At 34.6% G+C, this 24,672-nt stretch overlaps 2 protein-coding genes across 2 annotated transcripts in view; one reads left to right on the top strand and one right to left on the bottom strand.

Annotated features, from left to right (window-relative positions):
• Positions 1-21,047, bottom strand: part of N (neurogenic locus Notch protein) — a 52,511-nt gene extending 31,464 nt beyond the window's left edge. The window contains exons 1-2 of the mRNA XM_077443463.1: positions 20,834-21,047; positions 2,405-2,483 (exon numbers count right to left, since the gene is read on the bottom strand). Coding sequence (XP_077299589.1) covers positions 2,405-2,483; positions 20,834-20,903 — 149 coding nt within the window. The 5' untranslated portion in view covers positions 20,904-21,047. The remainder of the gene's footprint in view (positions 1-2,404; positions 2,484-20,833) is intronic.
• A 903-nt stretch (positions 21,048-21,950) lies between these two features.
• CCDC151 (Coiled-coil domain containing protein 151) lies at positions 21,951-24,549 on the top strand. The gene is made up of 12 exons (XM_077443311.1): positions 21,951-22,071; positions 22,155-22,357; positions 22,442-22,612; positions 22,689-22,777; positions 22,853-22,964; positions 23,023-23,215; positions 23,263-23,406; positions 23,492-23,669; positions 23,750-23,894; positions 23,969-24,139; positions 24,210-24,354; positions 24,431-24,549. Exons 1-12 carry the CDS (start codon positions 21,951-21,953, stop codon positions 24,547-24,549), a joined length of 1,791 nt encoding a protein of 596 aa, XP_077299437.1.
• The last annotated feature ends 123 nt before the right edge of the window (positions 24,550-24,672 follow it).

Here is a 24,672-nt window from a genome sequence, read left to right as displayed (position 1 = left end):
CCGTTTATCGCGAAATTTACCCAGAGACGCTTGCACACGACCGGCACAAGAAAATAAAAATACAAAACAAAAAAAAAACAGCATACATTGCCGAATAACGCACTTCAAATTGGCCGATTAAGATAATTTTACTGTCAACGTTTTCGGCAGCATCATCCATAATGCAACGCACCCGAATAGGCGTACGCGTTAAAAATGAATATTATTTCCCCCGCATATTTAATTTCGGTCGACGTGGGGTTAAACGCACTTGTTGTGTGTGCGTTGTACTACGGAGCAGGAAGAGAGATGTATCAGTTGCCCACTCGAGAGCAAGTTTCCCACACTTGACAGCGCGAGCATCACAACGACAGATGCAAACACCCCACAACCACCCCCAAAAATGCACCGCTAAATAAATCACTATTCAAAGCAAAACTTACAACAATGAAAAGAAAAAATACAAAATAAACATCTGTACCTACATACAATGTATGGTATCTATATGATGCAGCATATAATTCAATATACAAAAATAATAACACACGTTCATCAGCACATGAACAAATGTGCAATAAAGCACAATTCCATGCATAGTAATGAGAGTGAACGCGCGTTAAATTCTACAAATGCGAAAATTCGACGAAGCGTGGAGATCGGATGTCAAATGTAGCGTATGTGGCACATGACATGTTTAATTCGAATTTAATTTAAACAAACACAAAAGACTGGGTTCGTAATTTTGAACGGATACGTAGCTCGTTTAAAGACTGATCAAAATATAATAGCAGATTTGATTACAATGTCGAGTGCGTAATTGATTTAAAATTAAAATCGCCCTCAAATCCGAGGGCGAGGACGGCATTCATTCATTAGGGGCACTTGTACGCCCCGACAATATATGTATATAATACAATGTATTAAAAAAACTGTCCGCTATTTTTATCGTCGCAGCGGATTTGTTCACTTTTGTGTGGAATGAAGGGGGTGTGTGGCGATCGAGAGGGATCATAAAATGCGCATCTGTCACAAATAATAGCAATAATCCCACAAAACTATCGACGATGTCTCATATTCGGTTTAGTTACACGTGTAAAATTTAACTGAAATAAAAAAAAACAGTTCAGGACACATGTGCTTCCACAAAAAAATCTGAGATTTTACAACCGGTACAGTAGTGTTCAAACAGTTGCACATTCAATTTGTCATGAAATCCTACCCTAAATCCATACCATTGCTCATATCTGAGAAGCATTACATATCGCTCGGGTTTTTACCACAACCCAGTAGCTATATTTCAAACTAACGAAACAACGAAAAAGATTGAAATCGTTAACAATTTTTTATAGAAATTGTTAAAGTTAGATTTTTTGTATTTGAATGGGCGGGTCACGTAGCTAGAAAAATGGACGAAAGGAGTGCTGGAATGGTACCCGAGAAGATGTAAAAGAGGGCAAGGACAGCTACAGAGAAGATGGGTGGATGAAATCGAAAAAACCTTGTAAAAATGTGTGGGATAAGGATGGATGAATTACTCAAAACACAGCCAGATTGGAACAAAATACAGATTAGAAGCGTGTTGAAGAGGCCTTCGTCTAGCAGTGGGTGGCAAATAAATGGCTGTGAATGATGATGATTTAAGGGCCGCTAGGTTTTGATACTATGGAAAAAAAAAGGTTAACTAGTGGTAATTTCTTGGAAAAAACATGCTTTATTTGCTCTCTTGCTTTGAACACTAATGGAACGGTCTATTGTTATTTGCAATCTTAAACCTTAGCCGAAGTCTAATGATTATGACTAAAGCGCGGACCCAGAGCGCGCCGTCTATTGTTCAATTATTGTAAATGCTTTGTAAAAAAAGTTCGGCAAACCTTTAACAATGCATTTACAACATGTGAACAATGAACGGCGCACTCTGGGTCCGCTATTTAATTATGACGATAAATTATGATATTAATCTTTAAGCATCTTGAATACAAAATTATCTACTTGATTTTATTTAGATCGAACCAGGTATGTTCGGAATACTACAAGTGTATATAGATATATTTTATTAGAAAACGAAAAATTAAGAAACCAAAAAAATATTAATTTCAGCAGATTCATGTAGTAAAAATCTTAAAGACTGAAATAAGAATAGAGAAAAGTTTAAACATCAGTGTTTTAAAATATCGGTACAGTTCCCATGGAAGCACATGTGTTTGACCCGAGGCCAAATGTTGTGGTGAACATCAAATGGGTTCAATGTGCCTTCATTACAGTATGAATATGTTCCATATTTGATATTTTGACTAAGCTTTAGCTATATAAAAACTTGATGTAAATGTTAAAAAAAAAAAAAACTTAGAATTGTATACATCATCTCGACTATTTGAAATTCATACCACATACAGATTCGTATAAAAATAATAAAAAGTATACTCACTTGCAATGTGAATCTGCACGTGGAGATGAAACACAATTCCCGCCACTTTTACATGGTGACGGCGAACAAGAGACAAATCCTGGAAAAAAAAAATTAAATAATGCTCAATTAACCTGTCATGTAAAATCGTATTAAATTTACATACTTCATACAAACAATGGATTATAATAGATGGGAATCGACGTAACACCGTATGGGAAAATTTAAATCAGGATGTGACTCCGGATGCTCAATGAAGAAAGGAAGACTTCCAATGAAACACATGCCGCATGTCGTCTAACTAAAACGGGACGTTGAATATTGAAAGACCAAACAATCCTCACTTGACCCGAGCGACACCAAACGAGTACATACATATGTATGTATACGCATCCAGCATCGTAGCTCATTTCAAACAATAATTACAGACAAAACAGTTGAATGCATTCCAATGCGTACGAATCGAAACGATTCGTGTCTGAAATAAAAGACATTTTCAACATCTCAAGAAAATACATCTGAATCGTTAACATCGTCCATAAAGTATATCTTAACTACAATCATCCCGATTGTACCGCGAGATTATTTTTATAGCGAGAGAGAGAGAGCCCTGAGCACTCGCGATCTTTCTTGGAAACGCTCCGATCATTGGTTTTGGATAAAACTGTTGAAATATTTGGATGTATTGAAGATGAGTGTTAAAGCGGGCATATCATACAATTATTATACGAGTAAATCCAACGCAAACACAAGTGTGTGGAGTCGAAATTGGCGAGGCATTTAGTCTCAATTGGTTCAATTTACCATTCGTGCCGGTTCGGTTCAACGGGACAAATTATAGTCAAATACACCGCGTACACATCACCACAGTGGTCCATCAGAATCATTCAAAAAGACTTTTACCTAAAAACGCTAAATTACTTATTGAAAAATCTTAACAATAAGTAATACTATCCACCGCTAAATAAAAGCGCATTATTATGAAATTATTGAAACGCATTATCAACTTCTTCGTTGAAAATGAGAATTATCAATTAACAATTAAAAAACAATGAGTGATTCATAAACTTTCTTAACGGACTTGAATGCTAAATAAACTCCACGATCTTAATCCTTTAGCTGCAAAGTAAAGATTATCAGACTAGTTCATGTATCCGAGCATTTTTAGAATCCATTTTATTTTTTTATTTTAGAATTTTCATCATATTACTAATTAATGTTAGCAAAACAAATAAAAATGTCATTTTTAAGAAACGTATGTAAGTCATGTGAAAAATCTCATAAATTATCAAAATGATAAAATGACCAGTTTTTCAGCATCTAGTTGAAATTTAATTTAAAAGAATACAAATATGAATAGAAATTTCAGAAATTCTTGTTCGCGCAATCTATTTGACAGATGCATAGCCAGCAGTATAGCTTGGCGGTCGCGATTATGCTAAACACCGAGGTTCACAGGGTCGAGCCATGAGTTGACCTCGATTGAAAAAAATTTATTCGGAGTATTTCTGCAGTGTTGCTGGTCAGACTTGGATATTTGAGAGTTGATCGTTTCTTATAAATTTACCAACTTATTTGATTTCGTTGTTGAAACGGTTCCTCATTAAATAGGCAAAACCATCTAAACCACTATTATAATATGATTTCAAATTTATAATCTATAAATGTATGTATGTATGTACAAGTTTAATACCATATGTGTCGTGCGGAGGGAACCCGCAATGACATCATGGTTAAATATAAATTAAAAAATATGTATATACTATACATATATGTATGTATTGATTGCTTAGTGTCAAGTCGGTGTAACTACATTAATATGTGTACAAAAAAAATAAATATTGCGATTGTTCTAATGTTTCATTTCAATATTGTGTTTCAAAATGATTTAAACACAATATGAATATCATTTTTGCATTTATGTAGTTGACACTAAGAAGTCGATATGTCCAAGTAGTTCTAGCAAACAAAAAGGTTGATCAGCACTACTCTATAGCAAACAAACGATTTAAAAAGAATCAGACTCTAATGGACAATGACCAAAATCAGAATAGATGCCACAGCACGCCTAAAACTGGGAGTAAGCAGAGTTCGAAAAAATTTAACTAATGGATATTGTTCGTTTACTTTTCGGAGAGCAGTTGTAAAAAATGTAAGCTATGACAGAATAAAAAGTACAACTAATTTTGTAGCACTGTGTTACGGATATTTTGAATCACGAGAAAGAAGCATACAAAATGAATAAACAAACCGAAACGCACGAAAACCAGTCAGTCCTATTGAAGTAACCGAAAAAATACACAAGCATACAAATAATAAACAAACACAATTCGTTACACTCATATTTTAAAATGCATAATGACAACACAAAATCGTTTCAATAAAATCAAAAATAATATAAACTTCAAGAGCGTACATACAACAGATAGCATTTATACCAAACTTATCGACCGAAAGAAAACTCCCAATATTAGATACGAACATTACAACAGAAATAAAATTAATGTAAATTCGATCGCTCGAAATCTGATCTCGGCTTATCGTACATAATGATGGTTCGACCATCGATACCGAGCCGAAAAAATATATGATTATAAAAAATGGCGCGATGACGAAAAAACAGTAATGTACCAGACGGCGTACTTAATCCGACGCCACAATGGTCGTTCGAGTAACAAAATATTTATTTAGCGATTTTATAAGCTTATCAAGCGTAAAAAATCGTGATGATGTTTGTGAATCGATCTCGATACCGACGAAAAAAATTAATGGATTGACCTGAGAGTGTTAACTTACGGGTCATTAAAGCCGCCTCGAAATAAGTACTCTTACCTGAATTCACTTTAAGGTCTTGTTTCTTTCTTTTTGGAACGTTAAATCACTTCCAGCCCTTCCAAGAACTCAAATCGACATAGATTTTTTACAATTTATTAAAACCCAACAAGGCAATAATAATAAGGAAATAATTTTCGCGAAGGCTTGGAAATTATTTATTTGCAGGGAGGGAAAGATTTTACGTACCTACACTAATATATGGTGATGATGATCATCATACACTAATGTATCAAACACAAAATCCATCAAAAGAAGACAATTGAAAATCCTTGACCTTTCAAATCCCTCAATGTTTATTAAAAAGGCAATTGATTACTTTTCCAGTAGTTTATATTCCACCTATAGTACTAGACGTGAAATGTTGGTGGCAAATTTGTGTAGATATTACTTGACTGTATAACCAAGTCAAATAAAATCATCAAATTGACAGAAAGTAACTAAATTAATAATAATAACATAGAATATTGAATTTGCCTCCATAACGGAGGCCGTGAGCATACATTAAAAAACTGGATTTCTGATAACAGGTCAAATAGGTACATTATATTTATATAACTACATATTATAATTGAGAAATAGATTTTTTTTAATATACATACATGTACATATATGTATATGTATAGATGTATAGGCGCGAAGTTCATAGGAGGTTGAATTTGGTCATGTAACCCTCTAAATAAATTTTCTTGAAAATTATTTCCTAAATGAAAAGTTGAAAATTATTTCAATGATTTTTACGTCAGAAAAGAGCTGTGAAAGTATTTTCATCAAATCGTTGTCAGTTTTCAAGATAAAATTGACAAATATTAAAATGTCTTGTTTAGATTTAATACAAGTGCATATGTATGTATGTATATAAATTTAAATAAAACCCAAATGCTGTCACCAACTACATATACATATATTATAGCACCGCAATAATACCAAATCACAAATTCTAACCAATCAGACGATTCAGACTTCCAATTTCATAAAGCAAATTGAGCTCGTTCAGAGTTGGAACAGGCTACGAATTTGCATAACGAGACAATCCATCCGTCAATGTCTGGTTCAATCCAAACTATCTTCCTCCACAAAAATTAAAGAAGGGGCCCGAACAATCATCAATTCCAAAAATTGGAAGTGGAGAACGAATCGGTCCATAAAAACCAGTCGAGGAAGCAATAAACACGGATTGTTAATTGAAACCTATGCACGGCAAAAATGTGATCAGACACGGTTGGGGAGAGGAACGTTTGGCCAATCACCGACAGTACGATCATTGGTGAAGTATCACAATGTCTCCTCGTAAAACGTTGCCAGATCCGACTAAACACATTAATTAATTCGACTTAACGACTGAGAGAGAAGCAACGACATTTGAGCGCGACGCTATCGATAGCGGCGTGAGGTTTCGTAATCAACTGGAAACTTGTACGGAAGTTTTGAAGCTGGATGAATTATGTACATATGTATAAAACTGAATAAATATCATTTCTAAAAAAAAAACAACATAAAGCGAAGGACAAACAGCAAACGTCGCTATTCACTCCACATAATTTTTCTCCGCAACTATTGAGCAATTCTTCAGCTACATTCTGTCGAGATCGACCTTCTTTACTGTCTAAGCTCTGGGTCACGTGGCCGAATTAATGGTGTACGAAATGGCACCATAATTCAAAACGCATCAAACAATGACAAAAAAACAGATAAATAAATATAAAAAAACTATCATGATAGACTGCGACGATAGAGATCGGACAGCATCACCATCTCGGCTCGATGCAACTGTATTTAGAAAGTCCAACATTTTTCAACGCCACTAAATGTAACCTTAGAACCCAGATGATAAACGGATACCCTAAATTAAATTTAAATATATTTGTTTACTAATGCAGACTCGATTTAGAACGTTTTCGTTGGACCATGATAAACATCTACCTTTTATGAATCGCTCTCGGGAAGGTTATTTCATTTTTCCGTCACCTTCTTGATACTCGAAAGAACAAAAATAAAAGACAGAGACAACAATTTGGTAGATACGAGAAAGATTTCGCATTGAATCAAAATATTGGGGGAGATCAAAACTCTACTCATACATCACATCCAATTACGAAAATAATGATGAGCGCAAGCACCAGACATTTAGGATAAAATAATATCTGATAATTTACGCTCACTGAGGTGGAAAATATCACATTCAGACACGGCAGCAACGATTTCATTGAGAAGTCGGATAACTCTTAGAAGCAATCTTGGAGCTAGGAGGTACAACCATTAAATTATGTCTACCACACATATAATTATAAGGGACATAAAGTCCCAACTGTTCCAGCAACGACGGGCTTGACGTATTACCACTTAGAAGTTGGAGAACAAAACGAATAAATAATCAGTCCTAATAATTTCACCAAATGCTGTCTTTCTTGAACAGCTGGCAAAGAGCAATAGATTATATTCAAACTTGGCTATTTTAAAAAGAGAATATGAAATTACAATATGCCATTCATCAAAAAATCCGAGAAAATGATCAACGTGCCAGCTTGTAAAAGTGTCGTAATCGACAAATGAACTATAGTAAAAACAAAATGAACAAATTTTGACTAATGCAATGAAATAAGGCAAATCTGTTAGAATTAAATCTACTTGAATTTTACCAGAACCAAGTACGTACGTATAAAGAAATATCGCAACGATTTTGGCGTACATTTAAGCAAAGATTTGAAATTATTAAAAAATAATCGCACTGATTAATTAATACATTCAAAAACTTAACATATACGCTGCTAACACAGCAGTCAAATTAAACACTAAAAAAGTAATGGTCGAAAAATGCAAATGCAACGCACTAAAACGTACTCGTTTGGAGTCATAATAGGACGACATTGTTGAATCTACATAAATACGTATAATTTTTACGCTAAAATATTTAAAAAATACACTCACTCGAGTAGAAAAGAAAAATTATTATAATTGAAAACTTAAACATTGAAAATTATTATATTACATTCACGCAGATAGAAAAACCTACAATTAAAACGCGTTGAAGATAAACATAATAACATAGGGGTATAAAAATTCCTAAACAAACGGCTCGGATCGCTATTGGTTGGCGTTGCCCGGTCGCGAATTCAAATCGACTCAATATCAGAAGGGGAGAAAAACACACGTGGCCAAGGGTGGCCGCGTAACGGTTTTTGGGCGACTATGTTTGTAACTTGCCCCAGTAAAGTTTGAAAAAAAAAATAATATACTCAATAGTTTAATCCGCGTACACACGCACATATGATCCGCACGATCTATACCTATACATACACATTAAAGGATGTAAAAAATGTGGAATATTGACTTAAAAACTTTCTTGGTTCAGTTTGATTGACATTAAAAACCGATTTTCATCATATGACTCGCAATTCTCTGACATTCATTCATACTCGCCAAAAAAATCATCCGTCATAGAAAAATCGATTCTTGTCTAAACTTGACAACAATTCGCTGAAACAAATTGGCATGTTTCTTTATTTGATCCTGCCAAGATAGATAGCGAGTGTTAAGTCAACGATGACGATAACAATTTGTAAATATAGGACAGATGTTAAGACCTGCGTCAACGGTCTAACAAAAAAAAATAATCTCTAAAGTTTACACATACCTATGTACATACATACATACGTTTCAAGACCAAAATACGCACTTACGATATTATTCGCAGCAACAAATCATCAATATTACTCATATAAAAAGGCTTAACGACCGTTCGTCCACATGTACAAATGTGGGAACGGTCAAAATTCAATCCACATAAAAACTAATTCATAACGAAGGACAGATGTTGAGATCTGCTTCAACCGTCTGCAACAAAAAAAACATCATAATCTCTAAAGTTTACATACGCGTATAATATACATAGATAGACACTGCAAAATACCGAGAAGTATTCCTCATAGCGACAAGCCAGTTCAGGTTCGACGGCAACCCCTATGATAATTCACAATACGAGCACTACATAATTGTTGCGTTATTTTTCTGCAATCGCCGAAGCGAAGCGATGGTATATAAAGGGGAATAAATGACTCGAATGCCCCCAGGTCATGCGATCAACAAGCCTAAACGGCAATGAAATGTAACTACTTATGTATGTACAACATATGAATAAATAAGACGTGAAGAAAGCAAACGACTACATACTATATGAGGAGTTTTATGAATTTCATATCGACGTTGGATGTTAAAAAATAAGCGTCAAGTCATTAACGAGTACGCAAAAACATTGAATTTATATGAATGTACATGCGTGCGAGAACATCTCACTGAAGTGCTAAGTGTCTTCAAAGTTGAGTATAAGTACACAAATGTGACAATACAAAAAATAAACATGCAATTAAGAAGACACTACCAGTGTTAAAAAGCTAAATTCCTAAACAATAAATATCGTACAAATACCATTACTACTTATTACACATAGTAGGTACAAAATTTCTATTTGCACATTTGTTTGGACTCTTGGAAAATGTTTGCTGAAGCAAACTGCAAGTTTTTCCCCAGTTTCAATATAGAAATTTAGCAATTGTTGATTTCAGTTGATTCATGAACATACCAAATCGAATCAAAGATGAAAATGTAAGTGGTACCAAACCGAAAGAATAAACCGCTCACTTATCAAATCAAATCAAATTTAGACTTGATTAAAATTTAGTCAGAAAGCAAAAACATTTGACATTTGGTCTGCACCTGTAGCGTCAAAGCACATATGTATGCAGCGTAACTCGACAACAGTTCGTCGTCTTCTGTCATACAGTATCGCATCCTTTCACTGGACACTCCCCTTTCTTATTCAAAATGACCAGGGTCCATGTGGGCTCCTTTGGAGCCCCGAAACATTTCGAGGGAGACACGACTTTTGGGGAAAGTTTTTATGTTTATCTCAACCAATCCCGGTGTATACTTCTGAAGTCGTTTGGACCGCACATATGTACATAGCAATAATTGAAGTTGTTTGGAAATTTCTATTCATCCCGACCCTTAAAAATGTATTAAAATAATCTGAAGTAAAAAAAGCAGAAACGGAAACGATAAAATCAACACGAAGAAATCAAGTGGTTGACAAACACTCGTTTGCGTAAAAATGACAGTTTCGTTTTTTTTTTAATAATAATTAACGTTCTATGGTATCTCTCATTACATTGTATGGAGTCGAAACATAGACCCTGAAAAAGAGAGAACATTCTACATATGTAGATGTATTCGAAATGTGATGTTGAAGACGGATGCTGCGCTTACCATGGACCGCAAGAAGCACGAACGTCCATCCTCAAAGAGCTTGCAGTCTCAGACAGACTCAAGAGAGAAAAGGGTTCTTTCCTACTTTGGCCATATGGCCATTAAGAATGTGGACTCTGGAGAGGCTAATAGTAACCGAAACGCTGGAGGGAAGGTGAGCGAGAGGACGCTCTCCCAAGAGATGGTCAGACCAAATCAAAGAATTGACGGGATCTTCCCTTAACGCTGACTTCAACTTGGCACAGAACCGAGAGGAATGGAGGCGGACCGTCCATCAAATTCCAGACATCAATAACCACGACGCTCAGCATTGATAAAACGAGGAAGAATGAGGGTTTAACAACGGAAGAATTCCTAGTAAGATGCGATGCAGATATTGACTGTTTTAAATACCTAGTATTTTCGGTCAGCCGCATTTTCAACAAGCGACCAAATATATATAACCACTGCTGTATACTGTAATTCTAAAATAAGCGGTGTAATTTTATAATACACTAGTGGTTTTACCCGGCTTCGCTCGGTATTTGTAATATAAACCGCTTAAACATGGCTAATCTAATACTAATCATTTTATTAATTCATTATATGAATAGTTTTATTTTATTTAAATTTATTTGAATATTCATTTGTTTCTTTATTAAATTTAACGTCACGGATTAACATATCTATCGTATGTATATAATAATGGGACGGGGGTGATCCTGAAGGATGCGGGGGGAGCGGGCGTACGTACTTAAATCTGCCGAAAAGAAAATGCTTTCGCGTGTACTTCGTCTATTCTATTAATCGAACCCGAGCAACGCCTGGTAATAACAGAAATCGAGTTAGTGTTTTATACATTAGATATTTATTTTTCTTTCGAGCAACTATTGTAGGGAGGTGGAGGGCACAAAAATAACCATACATAGCTCATATGTATGGTGATCCAGAGACGTTAACGATTATGCTTTCGAGCAGAGTGGTCACGGGTTCGAGTCCCACTGGAGACCCGCCGCTGGCCAGACCTCGGTTTGTGCCTCCAGGTCTATCTTTCCGTTTGATTCGATCGTTCCAGAGTTTGCCAATTTTTCTTATTTTCATTGGAACGGTTCCTGTAAAATCTCCTATCCTATCTCTATTGCTTATCTCACGTTAATCAGCGTATTGAAGTTCGCCAATTTTGATTATAAAATGCTGCAAAAATTTCTCCATAGTCACATCACTGTGGATGTTTGTATGCATTCGCTTTGTATAAAATACTTGCGTATGTATATTGATTGTGTTGATTGATTGTATTTTATCTGTTTAAGTGCACTCGTCGCTGTGGAGCGATCTGTAAAGGCGAGTGTTCATGTAATAGGAAATAAAATATGTAGCGTAACTTGACAAAAGTTCGTCGTCTTCTGTCCCTTACTAATTAGAATTGCTATTTTACAGCATACATATTGATATGCATTATACCTACGCTGAACATACTAGAGGACAGTCCTTTATTTTACTGCTCTGTCTTTTAGATATATTTATATTTTAAAATCGCCCTTTTGTCCTTTATTTTGTAATATCGACTATAGCTAAAAATTTTAGCACCGAAATATTTAAAGATGAAATTCATAAATTTTATCAAACCTGTATTGAGCAACAAAAAAAACTACGTACATAGATAAAGTAATAAATTCGAATATGACAATGGTTTTTTTAGCTATTAGTCTTTAACTTAAAATATCATATGTAATGCAATGCCAAAATTGAGCATTGGAATCAATAATAAGATGTGTTTCATCATATTTGTGACTTTTCAATGCTTTGAAATAGTTATAATTGATTATCTAGCGAATTTGAAAAGTCAAAAATATACTTCTTTTTTAGCAATTTTCCCGTAATGTAATGAGTAGAGGTAGGATAGTCACAGTGCTATCCATTGTTCGGCCAACCTTTAACAATGCATTTACAACCTTTGAACAATACACGGCCCCCTCAGGCTCCGGTGACTAGTAATGAGCTAACTTCGCTAATATTTCGCTTACCACGTTTAAATTGGTTTTCTATCTCAATATTTTTTTTTATCTCAAGGTACTAATCCAAGTGATAAATTTCAATAATGTGTTTTCAATATATAAATATTTTCTCAGACGAGATTTAAAAAAGTGGCACAGACGAGCAGAACCCAACCTGGATCAGATCAATAAAAAAACCTCATAGTTGACCGTTGCTTATGCAAACTTGTCACAGCAACATCCTCACATGTCGAACGAGGGGTTTGGCAACGGCAGCTGCACGTGACGTCACGACTACCTGCGCACACCACCGTAGAGCGTTCGCCCCGAACGTCACACGACAACACACCTGGACGAAAATCGACAAGTTGCACATCGAAACTCAAAAATTCTACGCACATCCGGCGCCGTGACCTCAGGAGGGAGGAAACGTGGACCGCTAATCACAATCGAAAACAAACGCACTCTGCAATGATGAAAGTGAGCGGCGACCGGTCGCACGTTGATAACGAACGCGTTCGTTCGTTCGTTCGTAACGCAACACGTGTATATTACGTACAATTTTTTTTTATATATTGTGATAATAGCGATTTTGTGCGAGATACATCATATCATATCCTGCAGAATGTCCGTATCACCAGACGACTTGTCGAAAATGTCGAGATTCTACTGTAAATATTTGTGTGTGTCGTTAAACAAACGGTCAACGGCAATTATAATTTATTCGTGTAAAAATGTTCAAAGATAGATAAGGAACTCGCGTATCAGCGAGCGGCTCGCTCTCGTTTGTGCTATGGTTAATTTTTAACACACTTCCGGGAATATAATTGGATCTTTTCTCGTGAGAATATAGCCGCATTGTTATACGTATGTATGCATGCGCATATTTATTATTAAAAATATAATTGCAAAAACTATACAATACATATTCGGCGCCATAGACAATGTGTCGGTGTGTGTGCATCGCATCGAATACACCTTTCGATGTGTCTAAAAGTTAGTCGAATCCCACATGGATGGATGATCTTGAATGTTTTCTGAATATATAGGTAACTAGTTGTAATATAAACAGCGTAAACATGGCGAATCTAATAGTAAATATTCATTTGTTGTCATTAAATTTATTTGAATCGAAAAAAAAAATCGAATCGAAAAAAAAAAGTTTACGAAATTCCCAACCAAAGATACATATACATATTTAAATATGTATATGTATATTTGAATACATAATATACATACTTAAATACAAAGTCTCTTTTGAACTTATATATTAGATATAAACTGAATACATTTCAGATACATACCTACACGTATCACTATACTTGATTTATTTAGCGTCGTTTGAATGTCCCATAAAAAACTGAAATCGCTGAATAAATATGTATATGCATATCGGATCGTCGTCCCTTTCCTCTACCTTGCAATAGATAACAGGAAACCACTAGAATTCCGAAGTTATTTATGACAGACGTAAACATCGTCAAAAATTGAAGTGTCAAGTGAATCGAAAGTCCTAAATGAACCAAACTATGTACGTATACAAAATACTACTACAACAAAAATTCGTAATTGCAAACGAAACATACGAAACATCAGCATATTTACCTGCGAAAGGTAAGCAGTGTTTAGAACTAGAAATTGACGGTGTAGATTTTTTACATGATTAGAAAGATAACTACAGTTTGGATGAGCGCATTTATGTACTTGGTAATTAACATCCAAATCGAACAAATATTACAATAATTAATTCAAAATAGGTACATAAACTTTCTTTTCGATGACACGTATAAAATAAAACCCACACTTAAAAAGTTTACATGAAGTTGTTGTCATTATAAGAAAAAATACACCTCACAATTGTACGTTTATCAAACACTTTAAAACCAAAAAAGCCCATAAAAACAGTCATTCGCAAGAGATTATTTCGGAAATCCACACAGAATATACTATGAACTAGAGGGGTTCAAAAAAGCTTAAAGCGTAAAAAAAATATAGGCACTTCCTGTAAGAGCCTATGGAACGCGCGACGAACATGACGTGGACTCAAAAACATCACCATTCTAAAACATAAACAGTCATTATTATCAATTATCATCATTCACAATCGACTGCTGGATGAAGGCCTCTCCACCCATCTTGCCTGTGGTAAAATCAGTCTATTAATGAGTGTATTTTTTCAAAACCAGTTCCATCTTCTTCGTTGTTGTTAAAATGTAATGCTCACAATCTAAAACACGCCAAGCCACAATCTAAAATACTCAACAGATAGGGATTTCCAACGGGTAGTTCTGCTATGGTTAGAAATTCCCGTATAAACGAATCTTTGATTACACGACCCATGTTCAATGCATTTTTACTTTATCTATGTACGTTGTAACAATAGATGAAATTTTGTGATCATGCGAAAATTCAACCTCGAGATTTTGACTGATTCGAACTCAGAATCCATTACTGATCACGTTTTCATGACATAAAAAAAATGTGTGTGTGCCTGTGTATTTTGGTGATTTTTTTTCAATGCTTCCTGGATAGACTTATCGAGTAGTATTCTTACGGATTATATTTCGACTATTCTTGTGGATTCGTTTATTTTATCGATGTAAGCCAGTTATTAATCCACAAGAATAGTCGAAATATGATTTTGGATATATGATAGTGGAATTTTATTTAATTCTCATACAAAGCCAATTTAATATATTATCCCTATTAATTCAATTCAGATTCGTGTAAATACGAGTAAATGATAGTACGAGTTTTTAGCTCGCAATTTTACCAATTTAAAATTCAGCACACTTCCAATTAAGCCTTTTAAACGAAAACAGAAAATAGTGTGGCCAGAACACTATCCCAATAAACATGTTTCAATAGAAAATACTCGATATAAAATAGTATTAACAGTGGGAAAAATCCCAAGTGAAAATGCGTACTTTTGACTTTTGATTTGAACTGGACGACTACTAAGAGAGATTTGAAAGCTGGAAAGTACTACGAATGAAAGATAAAATACCCGACTATAGATTCCAATATTCATTTTGAACAGAAAATTGACAGATTTTGAGACATCGACCGAACAACACAAAATATAGAAAAATCGCGCGATTTAAAAATAAATATATCTCCGAATCTCGAGCCAATCAACATTTTTTATTACCAGATTCGTGTTCACTGGGCATAGATCTATAAGAAAAGTCATATCTCGTCTCTGAACCATTCTTCGTGTCGAACAGTGTTATTGAGATTATCCAATGCGAGTTGGGAGAAGCAAAACTAAGCTAGGAATGATTCCGTTTGCCGTTCGCGGTGGAGCCACTGCTTCGACAACAAAAACGCACATAAACGAGCCAAGTAGAAGTGCGGAAGACGACAGAGTCGACGACGATACGTAGACGAGATAAAGATTGACAAAAAACTATGTGTATAGAACGATAGGTATAATATAGGTATGCAAGCATAGGTATGGAGTGATAGTGTGGTGTGCAGCCGGAGACGCGAGGCCGGTAGCCGCCCACGATATCGCTGTCTCGCTCACTCGCACTGTCGCAGACGAGGAGAGCGAAAGAGACGAGGAGAGCGACCGCCGTGGGAACGGACTCGCGCTAATTGTCGACCACACCAATTGTTTTTGTCCGCACACTACACCGTAAACCCCGGTCGAAGCAACCCTCTCGTCGCATTACAACCCCATCGCCGATGCTGATAACGGTATCAATAGCGGAACAAGAGTGGAACTGAAATTGTTACAGTCTAGGCGTTTTGGCTGAAGTCGGACTGAAGTTGGCTGAAGGCTGGACTCGTTCAAATTACGAAAAACTCCCGACTCTTACTTTGTATCGATTGTTGTATATGAATATTGAATTGATAACTGATACCAGGATACGAGTGCTGAGACCGCTCATTTGGCCACTCGGACGTTGTCACGTTACGAGTAACCAAATTAGTCGAGTGCACCCGTATCGTGTCCACCCGATTATACCAAGTGTGAATCACCGATACTCAATATATATATGCAGATCTAAGACGCAGTGTTTCTCATGTTTAGGTACATGAGGAGAGACAAATTCTTTATGCTAAAATGCGTACATTTTATTAGTTTCGTATGTGAGCCGCTATATTTGAAGGCCCAATTTTCAGTTCCAAAAACACTATTTCAGATTGACTTCGACTTTACAATTTGCTATCGATAGTTTTAATTCGATATGTCCAGAATCTCGGAAAAGCAGAACAAACTTATCAAAGGCCACCAATATTTTTAAATATTGTAAAACGCTAAACATTATGTGAGATATTTCTCGAAATGAAGAAAAGTGGACTTGTGCCACTGTCGAATAGAGCGGCTCATATAATCAGATCACTATCGTATGTAGTACCTATTCAAATAAACTTTGCATTTACTGGTATTTGAGGAAAAAGGAGACCTATCAGGGGAGGTACCACTTCCGATCGACTTAAAAAAATTACTAAATTAAGCATTTTATTAAGTTTAAGTGTGATAGGATTAACGTTGTTCGAATTGTATCAACAATATACACATTAAAAGCCCGAAAGTGTTATCAAGTACAAATTAGTCAAAATCTCAAGATCGAGTTTTCTCATGATTACAAAACTTCATATATTGATACTTTACATATACATAGATTAAGTAAAAATAATCTTACATTCAATTGACAATACCCAATTAAATTCGATCTAAAATTCCACACTGTCATCTGTGGAATTTTTTGCGGTGTCGAATTTGTACTTTTTAATTTGCTCAAACAGTTTCGGGAAAAGAAATCTTGTTATTTGATAGATCATTTACACTTTCCATTGTAGTAATACGAAATGAAATCATGTTTTCAACAGTGTTAGATTACATGGCAAGTCATAAAGTAATATATGAATAGTCTTTTACTGCGAGCAATTCCAACTTCGTACAATGCGCCGTAATTAAAAAAATCTCGAAAATGATACACACATTTAAATTCAAAGTCCTTAACTTTTAACTGGCGGGACTAAATTTGGCGATTATTTCTATTCTGGTGTTCATTGGCATCCCGAATCTAATCTCAGATCCTCATATTAGAGAGGTGCCTAAACTGCCCCTTGCCGACCCCGGTGCAGAGCACGAACAGAACCACATGCATTGGAAAGTAAATATCTTCGATAGATACACGGTTGTCATTGGAAAGGTTGCTTCCAGCCGAGTCCGAAACAGTGTGTAGACACAGACAGGCATGTAAGAATTACACGCCAAATTACAGTGTTCTAATTTGGCATTAAAACTGCATTTATCACGTCGAACGCCGATCACGATACTTAATACGCATGGTGTGATTTGCATTCGCTTTCAAAACGGCGTGACCGTAAACGCCTTCAAATCGACAAATAAAAGTCCAATAAAAACACCATCGGCACGTAAATAGAGACTTAGTGAGTAGATTACACGCATAAAAGAGATGAAATTAGAGAGAGAGAGGTGGGTGTCGAGAATGTTTTTAATTCGCACGCGACAAACTGAACGGTAACGATTGTTACGTAAAACGCGAATGCGGTTTTTTTCTATATTTTTTAATGATTTCGTCAATGTAATAATGTAATTAATGATTGCGTCACATCTACAGTGAGCTCACATCGTACTCTCATCTAACAATAATAAAATAATCCATTGAGGAAACCCGAGTTCTCACGCTTTCTACTCGAACGAACTTTTTTGCGAAAGACAAGTGCACCTCGCGATCTTGAAGTGAACTGATATAAAATGCGAACGTGTCACCTTCACAGAATTAATCAACAAACTTTTAATATTTTACATGTCGACAAAACGCAAAAGAAAACGATACGGACATCATTAGCCGTATCGTTTCAACATATTATATGTAAACTATGAAACGCAAACAAGATTATGATTCATTTACGCATTAACTTTTTTCATTAGCATGACATTAAGACATACTCTTGATCTAATCCAGGATCGACAGGTTTTAAAGCTGAAATATTAACAAAATTTAATCATTTTCGAAAAAATCAACACGAATGAACGTCGAAAACGAAATAAAAATACTGAAATTATATAAACATAACATTAATAAGATGAAAAAGAGAGATAAAAAAGAGAGATAATAGTAGTTTTCTGCAAGAACTATAAAAGAGCCAACAGAAATACTCTCACGTGTCACAAAGTGACTAAATCGCCGACTACTGATCTAATCATTCGCGATGATTGTTTAAAAGTAAAGCAACAATATATTTTAAATCAACATTTAGCATATTAAATTCAGAAAACTTCTTGCAAATACATAGCATAGTATTGTACAATACGTTTTGAATACTGTCAGAAGAGACACGTATAATACCTATGCCAAATACATTCTAAATTTCCATGATTGATAACATCAATACATTCTTATGTACATACATGTACATAAGAATGTATTGATACGATATATGTACGTGCGATATTTTTCCCATGATTGAATTACTGTCGTTGCTGTAATTTGACACTTAGTAAGCGTTGTGTAGTCATGCAGCGAATGAAAACACATCGATTATTATTGCACGTTCCATATTCTGAGATAATTTCGACAATCCATTCATCGACGAAAGAAACTCTGCGACTAAAATAAAAATCAAAAAACAAAATAAAACCAGACGACGAAAGAAGAAGAAAAACATACACATACGCACGTAGTAATAAAAGCGAAGCTGCGAAAAAAATGGCAGGTGATACAGATAAGATAGTTATATTTTTATTCCAAACTGGAATAGTTGTTGTTAGAGGCGGGTGGGGAATTTCTACGGATGATTTCCATATACAATATATAATAGAATAAAAAGATGGCGACACAATCGAATAAAATGGCGTCTGTGTGTAGTAAAAACAATATTTAGTTTGGGCGGTAAACGGGTTTCGTTTGGTGTGAGCCCGCTCGTTCAAATCACTGGAACAACTTATGGCCGCTCGGCTACTTGTTGGAATACAAACACGTGCTCCAGGGTTGCCACACACCAACACACATCGCACACAATCATCACACACGCGCCCTTCAATCAATTTACTAATTAACAAAAACGACATCAACACATTTGAGCAGATACAATATCCAAATACCCTCACACGTGTTGTTGAATCCGCAATAAAATAAAAATTAAATCAATTCGGGTACTAAGTCATTGTGCATTTTCAATACTGTAACAATACTTTCGAGGTTTTGTTATTTTATATTCGGTATTCGTTATAGTCAGTGACGTTCCTATGTAGACTAGTGAAGGGATTATTGGCCACATGGGTGTTGAGTGTGGGTTTCTAGTGGTAATCAAGTTATAGATATATTTGTGTTTAATGAAAACACTTATTTAGATGCATCTTTAAACATATGTAAACAGAATATAATAGTCAGTTTACTATTAAAACTTTTATGTTTTCTATGACTATTTCATCTGCTTTTTTACTTCATTTTCATTTTTTTTTTATATCCAAATATGTATTTAAACATTATTAAATATTATTTTTTTGTAAATAAACTAATTTTGATATTTTTCATTATTCAATTTGCCGCCCCTCAAAATGTACATCCCTTATACGCGGCCTTACTTGCTCATGTATCTAATTACAGCAGCTATAACGAATATCGAACTAATGATTCCTAAAAGTACGTTACAACCAGATTTAACTTTAATTATTTTGATTTCAAGTAGCATTAAAATACCAACAAAATCATCAAATGAGCTTTCCGAACAAAGATAAGAAAAAACATGATTTACGATATGATAAATGTTTGAAAGTATAAAAAAAATGGTTTTTTTTAAGCTAATGATGATGGTATGTTTTGAATATATAAAAGATGCATACTGTATAAATAGATAACAAATTTAAGAACTAAGAAATTGTATATAAATAAAAATCAATCAAAATCACAGATGGTCAGAATCAAAACAAATAAATACTCCACATAATATTTGTAATGTACATGAAGAACGTTTAAATATACATTCAATTGTAATCCATTGATAGATCACACAAACGAATGCACTTCAATTGCATATGTACACACACACACACGTTTGCCTAAAAAAAAAAAACACTCACTTTGGCATTCATATATGACTTTTACACTTGACAATAATTCGATACATTTACATCCACAACACTGAATATACATAATAGTATACAATTTGAATGGTAAACACTAGTGTGGCGTTTTTGTATCCGAAGGAATTCGTCATTATCGTAATTTGCCGCCGAAGGAAAAACAAAACACATCACTGCAAAAAAATCACTGCGAATGCACTGTGTGGCAACCCTGAACGCGAGCGAGCCGGAGTCTGCGAGTCGAAGAGTAGAATGTGTTGTGTCGCGAGGAGTGAGGAGTGAGGAGTGAGGAGTGAGGAATGAGGGGTTGGTTACCTGCGGCAGTTTTGGCCACCAACAGCACCAGCAGCGGCGACAGCCACAGCGGCCCCCACACCGACTTCATCACGACCGCATCTGGTGCTCCTTCCGGTCAGCAGTCACTTCCGCTCCTTCGATATTCCGATTTTCCGTTTTCCCGGTCGCACTCGAACTATCGCACGGCCGGAGCCACCGTACGTCTTTCGCGCTCACCGCGCCGACACTTACTGCATTAAACAAAATGGCCGGCCATGTATTCCTCCGCGCGAGCTTCACAAACTTTTTCGATTTGATGTCCAACTCATGCAACTACACCCAAAGTCACACGCATCGGTTCCTTGAAAATATTTAAAGAGATGTCCATTTAAATTTTACGCCTTTGTGCAGTCTTCGCTGAGATATCCACGTGAGAAAAATTTCGGAACTATATATGGTCGAGAATTGTCGTTTCGCGGCTCGTAACCGTCGGCGCTCGAACGTTGCACTTTCGTACGATCGGTGTAAGTTTTGAAAAAATACGTTTGAATTTATTTTTTTAAATCAGAACAATGTTTATTGTTTCGTTTTCTTTTTTATAAAGCTAGTCGTTCGGTTTTTTTCTTTAATGATTTATTGTCTTATGTTTGTATATATTTTAAAAAGAAAATGCGAAATGAAAAAAGTTGAATACAAATTGAAATTTACTTGTTGTAACGCGAGAATATAAACAAATAGTAGGCGACCGCTGATCATCTGGAATGCGAAACGAGCGGCACCCATCCGGTAGATGGCGAACGGTTCGTTTATGTTTTGTTGCTAAGCTTTTGGCCTATGTCGATCCGTTTCCGAACCATAAAACATGAAACAACAATTTAGAATTTCTTTTACTGTATATTCATATTTTTGAAGTTATATGTTTTAGAAATTATTAATTTCCTTTTTGAAATAATATTTTTATTGTTATTTAATTTATGTGCTAGAGATGGGTTCGAAAGTTGTACGTATGTATGTATTTGTATTTAGGGTCGCCTTGGAATAGTTTGATCAATAAGATAACCAAACAAGAGTTTATTTTGATTTTCTGGCTGTCAAGTACTGTTTAAAACTAGCTTTTGATATTTTTTGATGGGAAATTCGAATCAATATTTTCAAAATGAGTGCTGGCGCGAAATCTTCATGTTTTCAAAAACAAATGATTGGAGTCGAAACCGAAAATTCTTTGGCCATAATCAACAAAAAAATATTGGAAATCAAGAAGAAAATTCAGCTTTCGGGTAAATGTCTAATGTTATTTACAATAAATAAATATTGTCGATTACAATTGTAACGCGCGCAATTTCAAATTCGTTAATTGTAGAAGGTCAACGTAAAGCTTATTATGAAGAAAATGTTAATGCATCGAAACAGAGTTCAGACAGAATAAATAAACTGAAAAAAGAAATAAAGAAAGTATCTGAAGAACTAGTCAAAGCTAAAACTGAATTGGGTGGCGACAAACAATTCAGACTTGTAAAATATCTCCATGAACTTGGTCCCATCGGAAATAAAAATCATGATCAAGTATGTTTCCAATTTCATTTTATTGTTATATACATGTCTAACGAGTGAAGAAAAATCTATAAATATTTCAATAATTTATTTTAGTTAAAGCAAATATTAGATTTAAAGGTTATTGATCTCCATAAACAATTAGATTTAATCAGATATAAAAGGAAAAAGAAGAAAAATGATTTAGATAAATTGGACAGACAGTATCAAACATTATTATCAGAAAAATCTTTAGATGGCAAAGGAAGAATTAAAACTTCTAAAAAGGTAAATTTTCCTAAAAGAATTCAATCAACTCCTGAAATTTATCCCATTTATACAATTTTTTTTTTATTATTCATAGGCAATATCCCAATTAGAGAATGATATTCATCGTATAGCAATACAGTGGATGGAAGCAGAGCATGTACGGAAAAAATACACAGGCATTAGGTTCATCATAATTGTTTTCATACTAAGAATACAAATACCATCAGAGCAAATTAATTATTTAATATTTTTAATCAGGTATTCATTGCTGTGTGATTCTGTTAAATTTGAAAGTGCTCTGACAAAAGTAGAAGATTTGATAAAGCAACAAAACGAAGAAATCAAAAAACTTCAAGTGAACTATTCTGATGTTCATAATAAATATCGATGAACAAAACACACACTAAACTGATTGTACATATTTTCAGGATGTAAATGCGTCAGCAATGAACATGAGAGATAGTACAATGAGTGCATTGCTTCAGCTTGAAGCTAGAGCTGCAGAAGCTTCTGGTTTGAGAGAAAAACAACTTGTAAATTTCCGCAATAGGGTAGACGATAGAAAAGCTGAGCTCGAACGATTGGAAAGAAAAATTTTCCCAACTTGTAAACGCATGTTATGTTAGACATAATGTTAAATTTACTTTTGAAATTCGTTTTACGATTAGTAAACAATTTTTTAGCTCGTCCGTTACTAGTACAGCAAGATTCAATGGGTTCGGGAGAGTTACCGATAGTAGAAGAAGAAAATGGATCTTCAATAGGAGGTGTAAATATAGAGGATATTTTCCACAAATTGATGAAAATAACTGGTTATTATTTTAATAATAAATTTTCATTAACACAATCCCTGAACATTTTTATCAGTTTGATTTTTGTTTTGACAATGTTTTTTAGGTGTAAGTGATCCCGAAGAAGTCTTTGGAAAATTTAAAATTCAAAAAGTAACAACAGAAAGATTGTTTTATTTGAAAAACAACACTGAAGAAGAAAAGAAACATTTGGAATCAGATCAAAATTTAATGTTGTCAGAAATTGAGGCTCACAAATTTGCACAGGTTAAAGATAAGGAAGAGTAAGTTTTAATTTGAATGATCGTTAAAATATTTTAATTTATAGATTGTCTTAAATCAATTTCTTTAAACTCATTTTAAGGAATCTGGAAGAAATGGAAAACCTCAAGAAAGACACTGATGTACTCGTTGATCAAGAACGAGAATATGATATAGAAAGAATTAAAATTTCAGGAGTTTTGATAAACATTAAAAGAACGTATTATGATTGTTGCTTAAAATTAGAGGTAATTATTAATATGTAAATTTATTGTTTTTTTCTATTTTCGAACATTTTAAATTTTATTTATTATTCAAAAAGGAAGCTGATGATACTCCTGTTCCGGATTGGTCTGATGATACAACAAATCTGAATGATATTTGCATATTATTTAAGACTAAATTTACGTCTGCATCAGATCAAATGAAAGATTTCGATGCAATTAAGCCACCTGAAGAATTTTTATCACCCAAACCTAATGCCGAAGACAGGGTAAGTTCAATTTTAAAAACCCAATAGAAATATACTTAAAATGATAAATAAAAACAATTATAAATTTCAGAGACGGAGTCGTGAAATAACTCCAATGGAAAAAAGCCCTTCTGCAGAACGTGTTGATTTACCAGCCGCTTATCAAGAACTTTTAGCTCCACGTACAAAAAGTAGAGGAGCAGGCACACCCTCAGGCAATCCTTCAAAAGCAGCAGGTGAACTTTATAATAATAAAAATTGTTAAAAAAAATCATTTGAAATGTTACCATAACAATGTTTAAATTTGATTAGTTTCTGATGAAGAAGAAGAAATACCTTCAAGAGGATTTTTGAAAAGACAAGCTCAAATAATTGTCGATACAAAGTCTCGCCGAAAAGGTTATAAAATTCCACAGATGGGGAAGAAATAAAATAAATTTATTTAAGGTAAAAAAATATGGATATATTTTATTTAAATTATTGATTAAAAATAAAATAATCTGTTAATAAAAATTATGAACATGGATGATTAATGAGGATTTCTAAAAAAACTT

The sequence above is a fragment of the Arctopsyche grandis genome, chromosome 12 (genome assembly GCF_051622035.1).
Source record: "Arctopsyche grandis isolate Sample6627 chromosome 12, ASM5162203v2, whole genome shotgun sequence".
NCBI classification, from domain to species: Eukaryota; Metazoa; Arthropoda; class Insecta; order Trichoptera; family Hydropsychidae; genus Arctopsyche; species Arctopsyche grandis.
The sequence above is the reverse complement of the archived record's forward strand: the minus strand, read 5'-3'. Positions and strand labels throughout refer to the sequence as shown.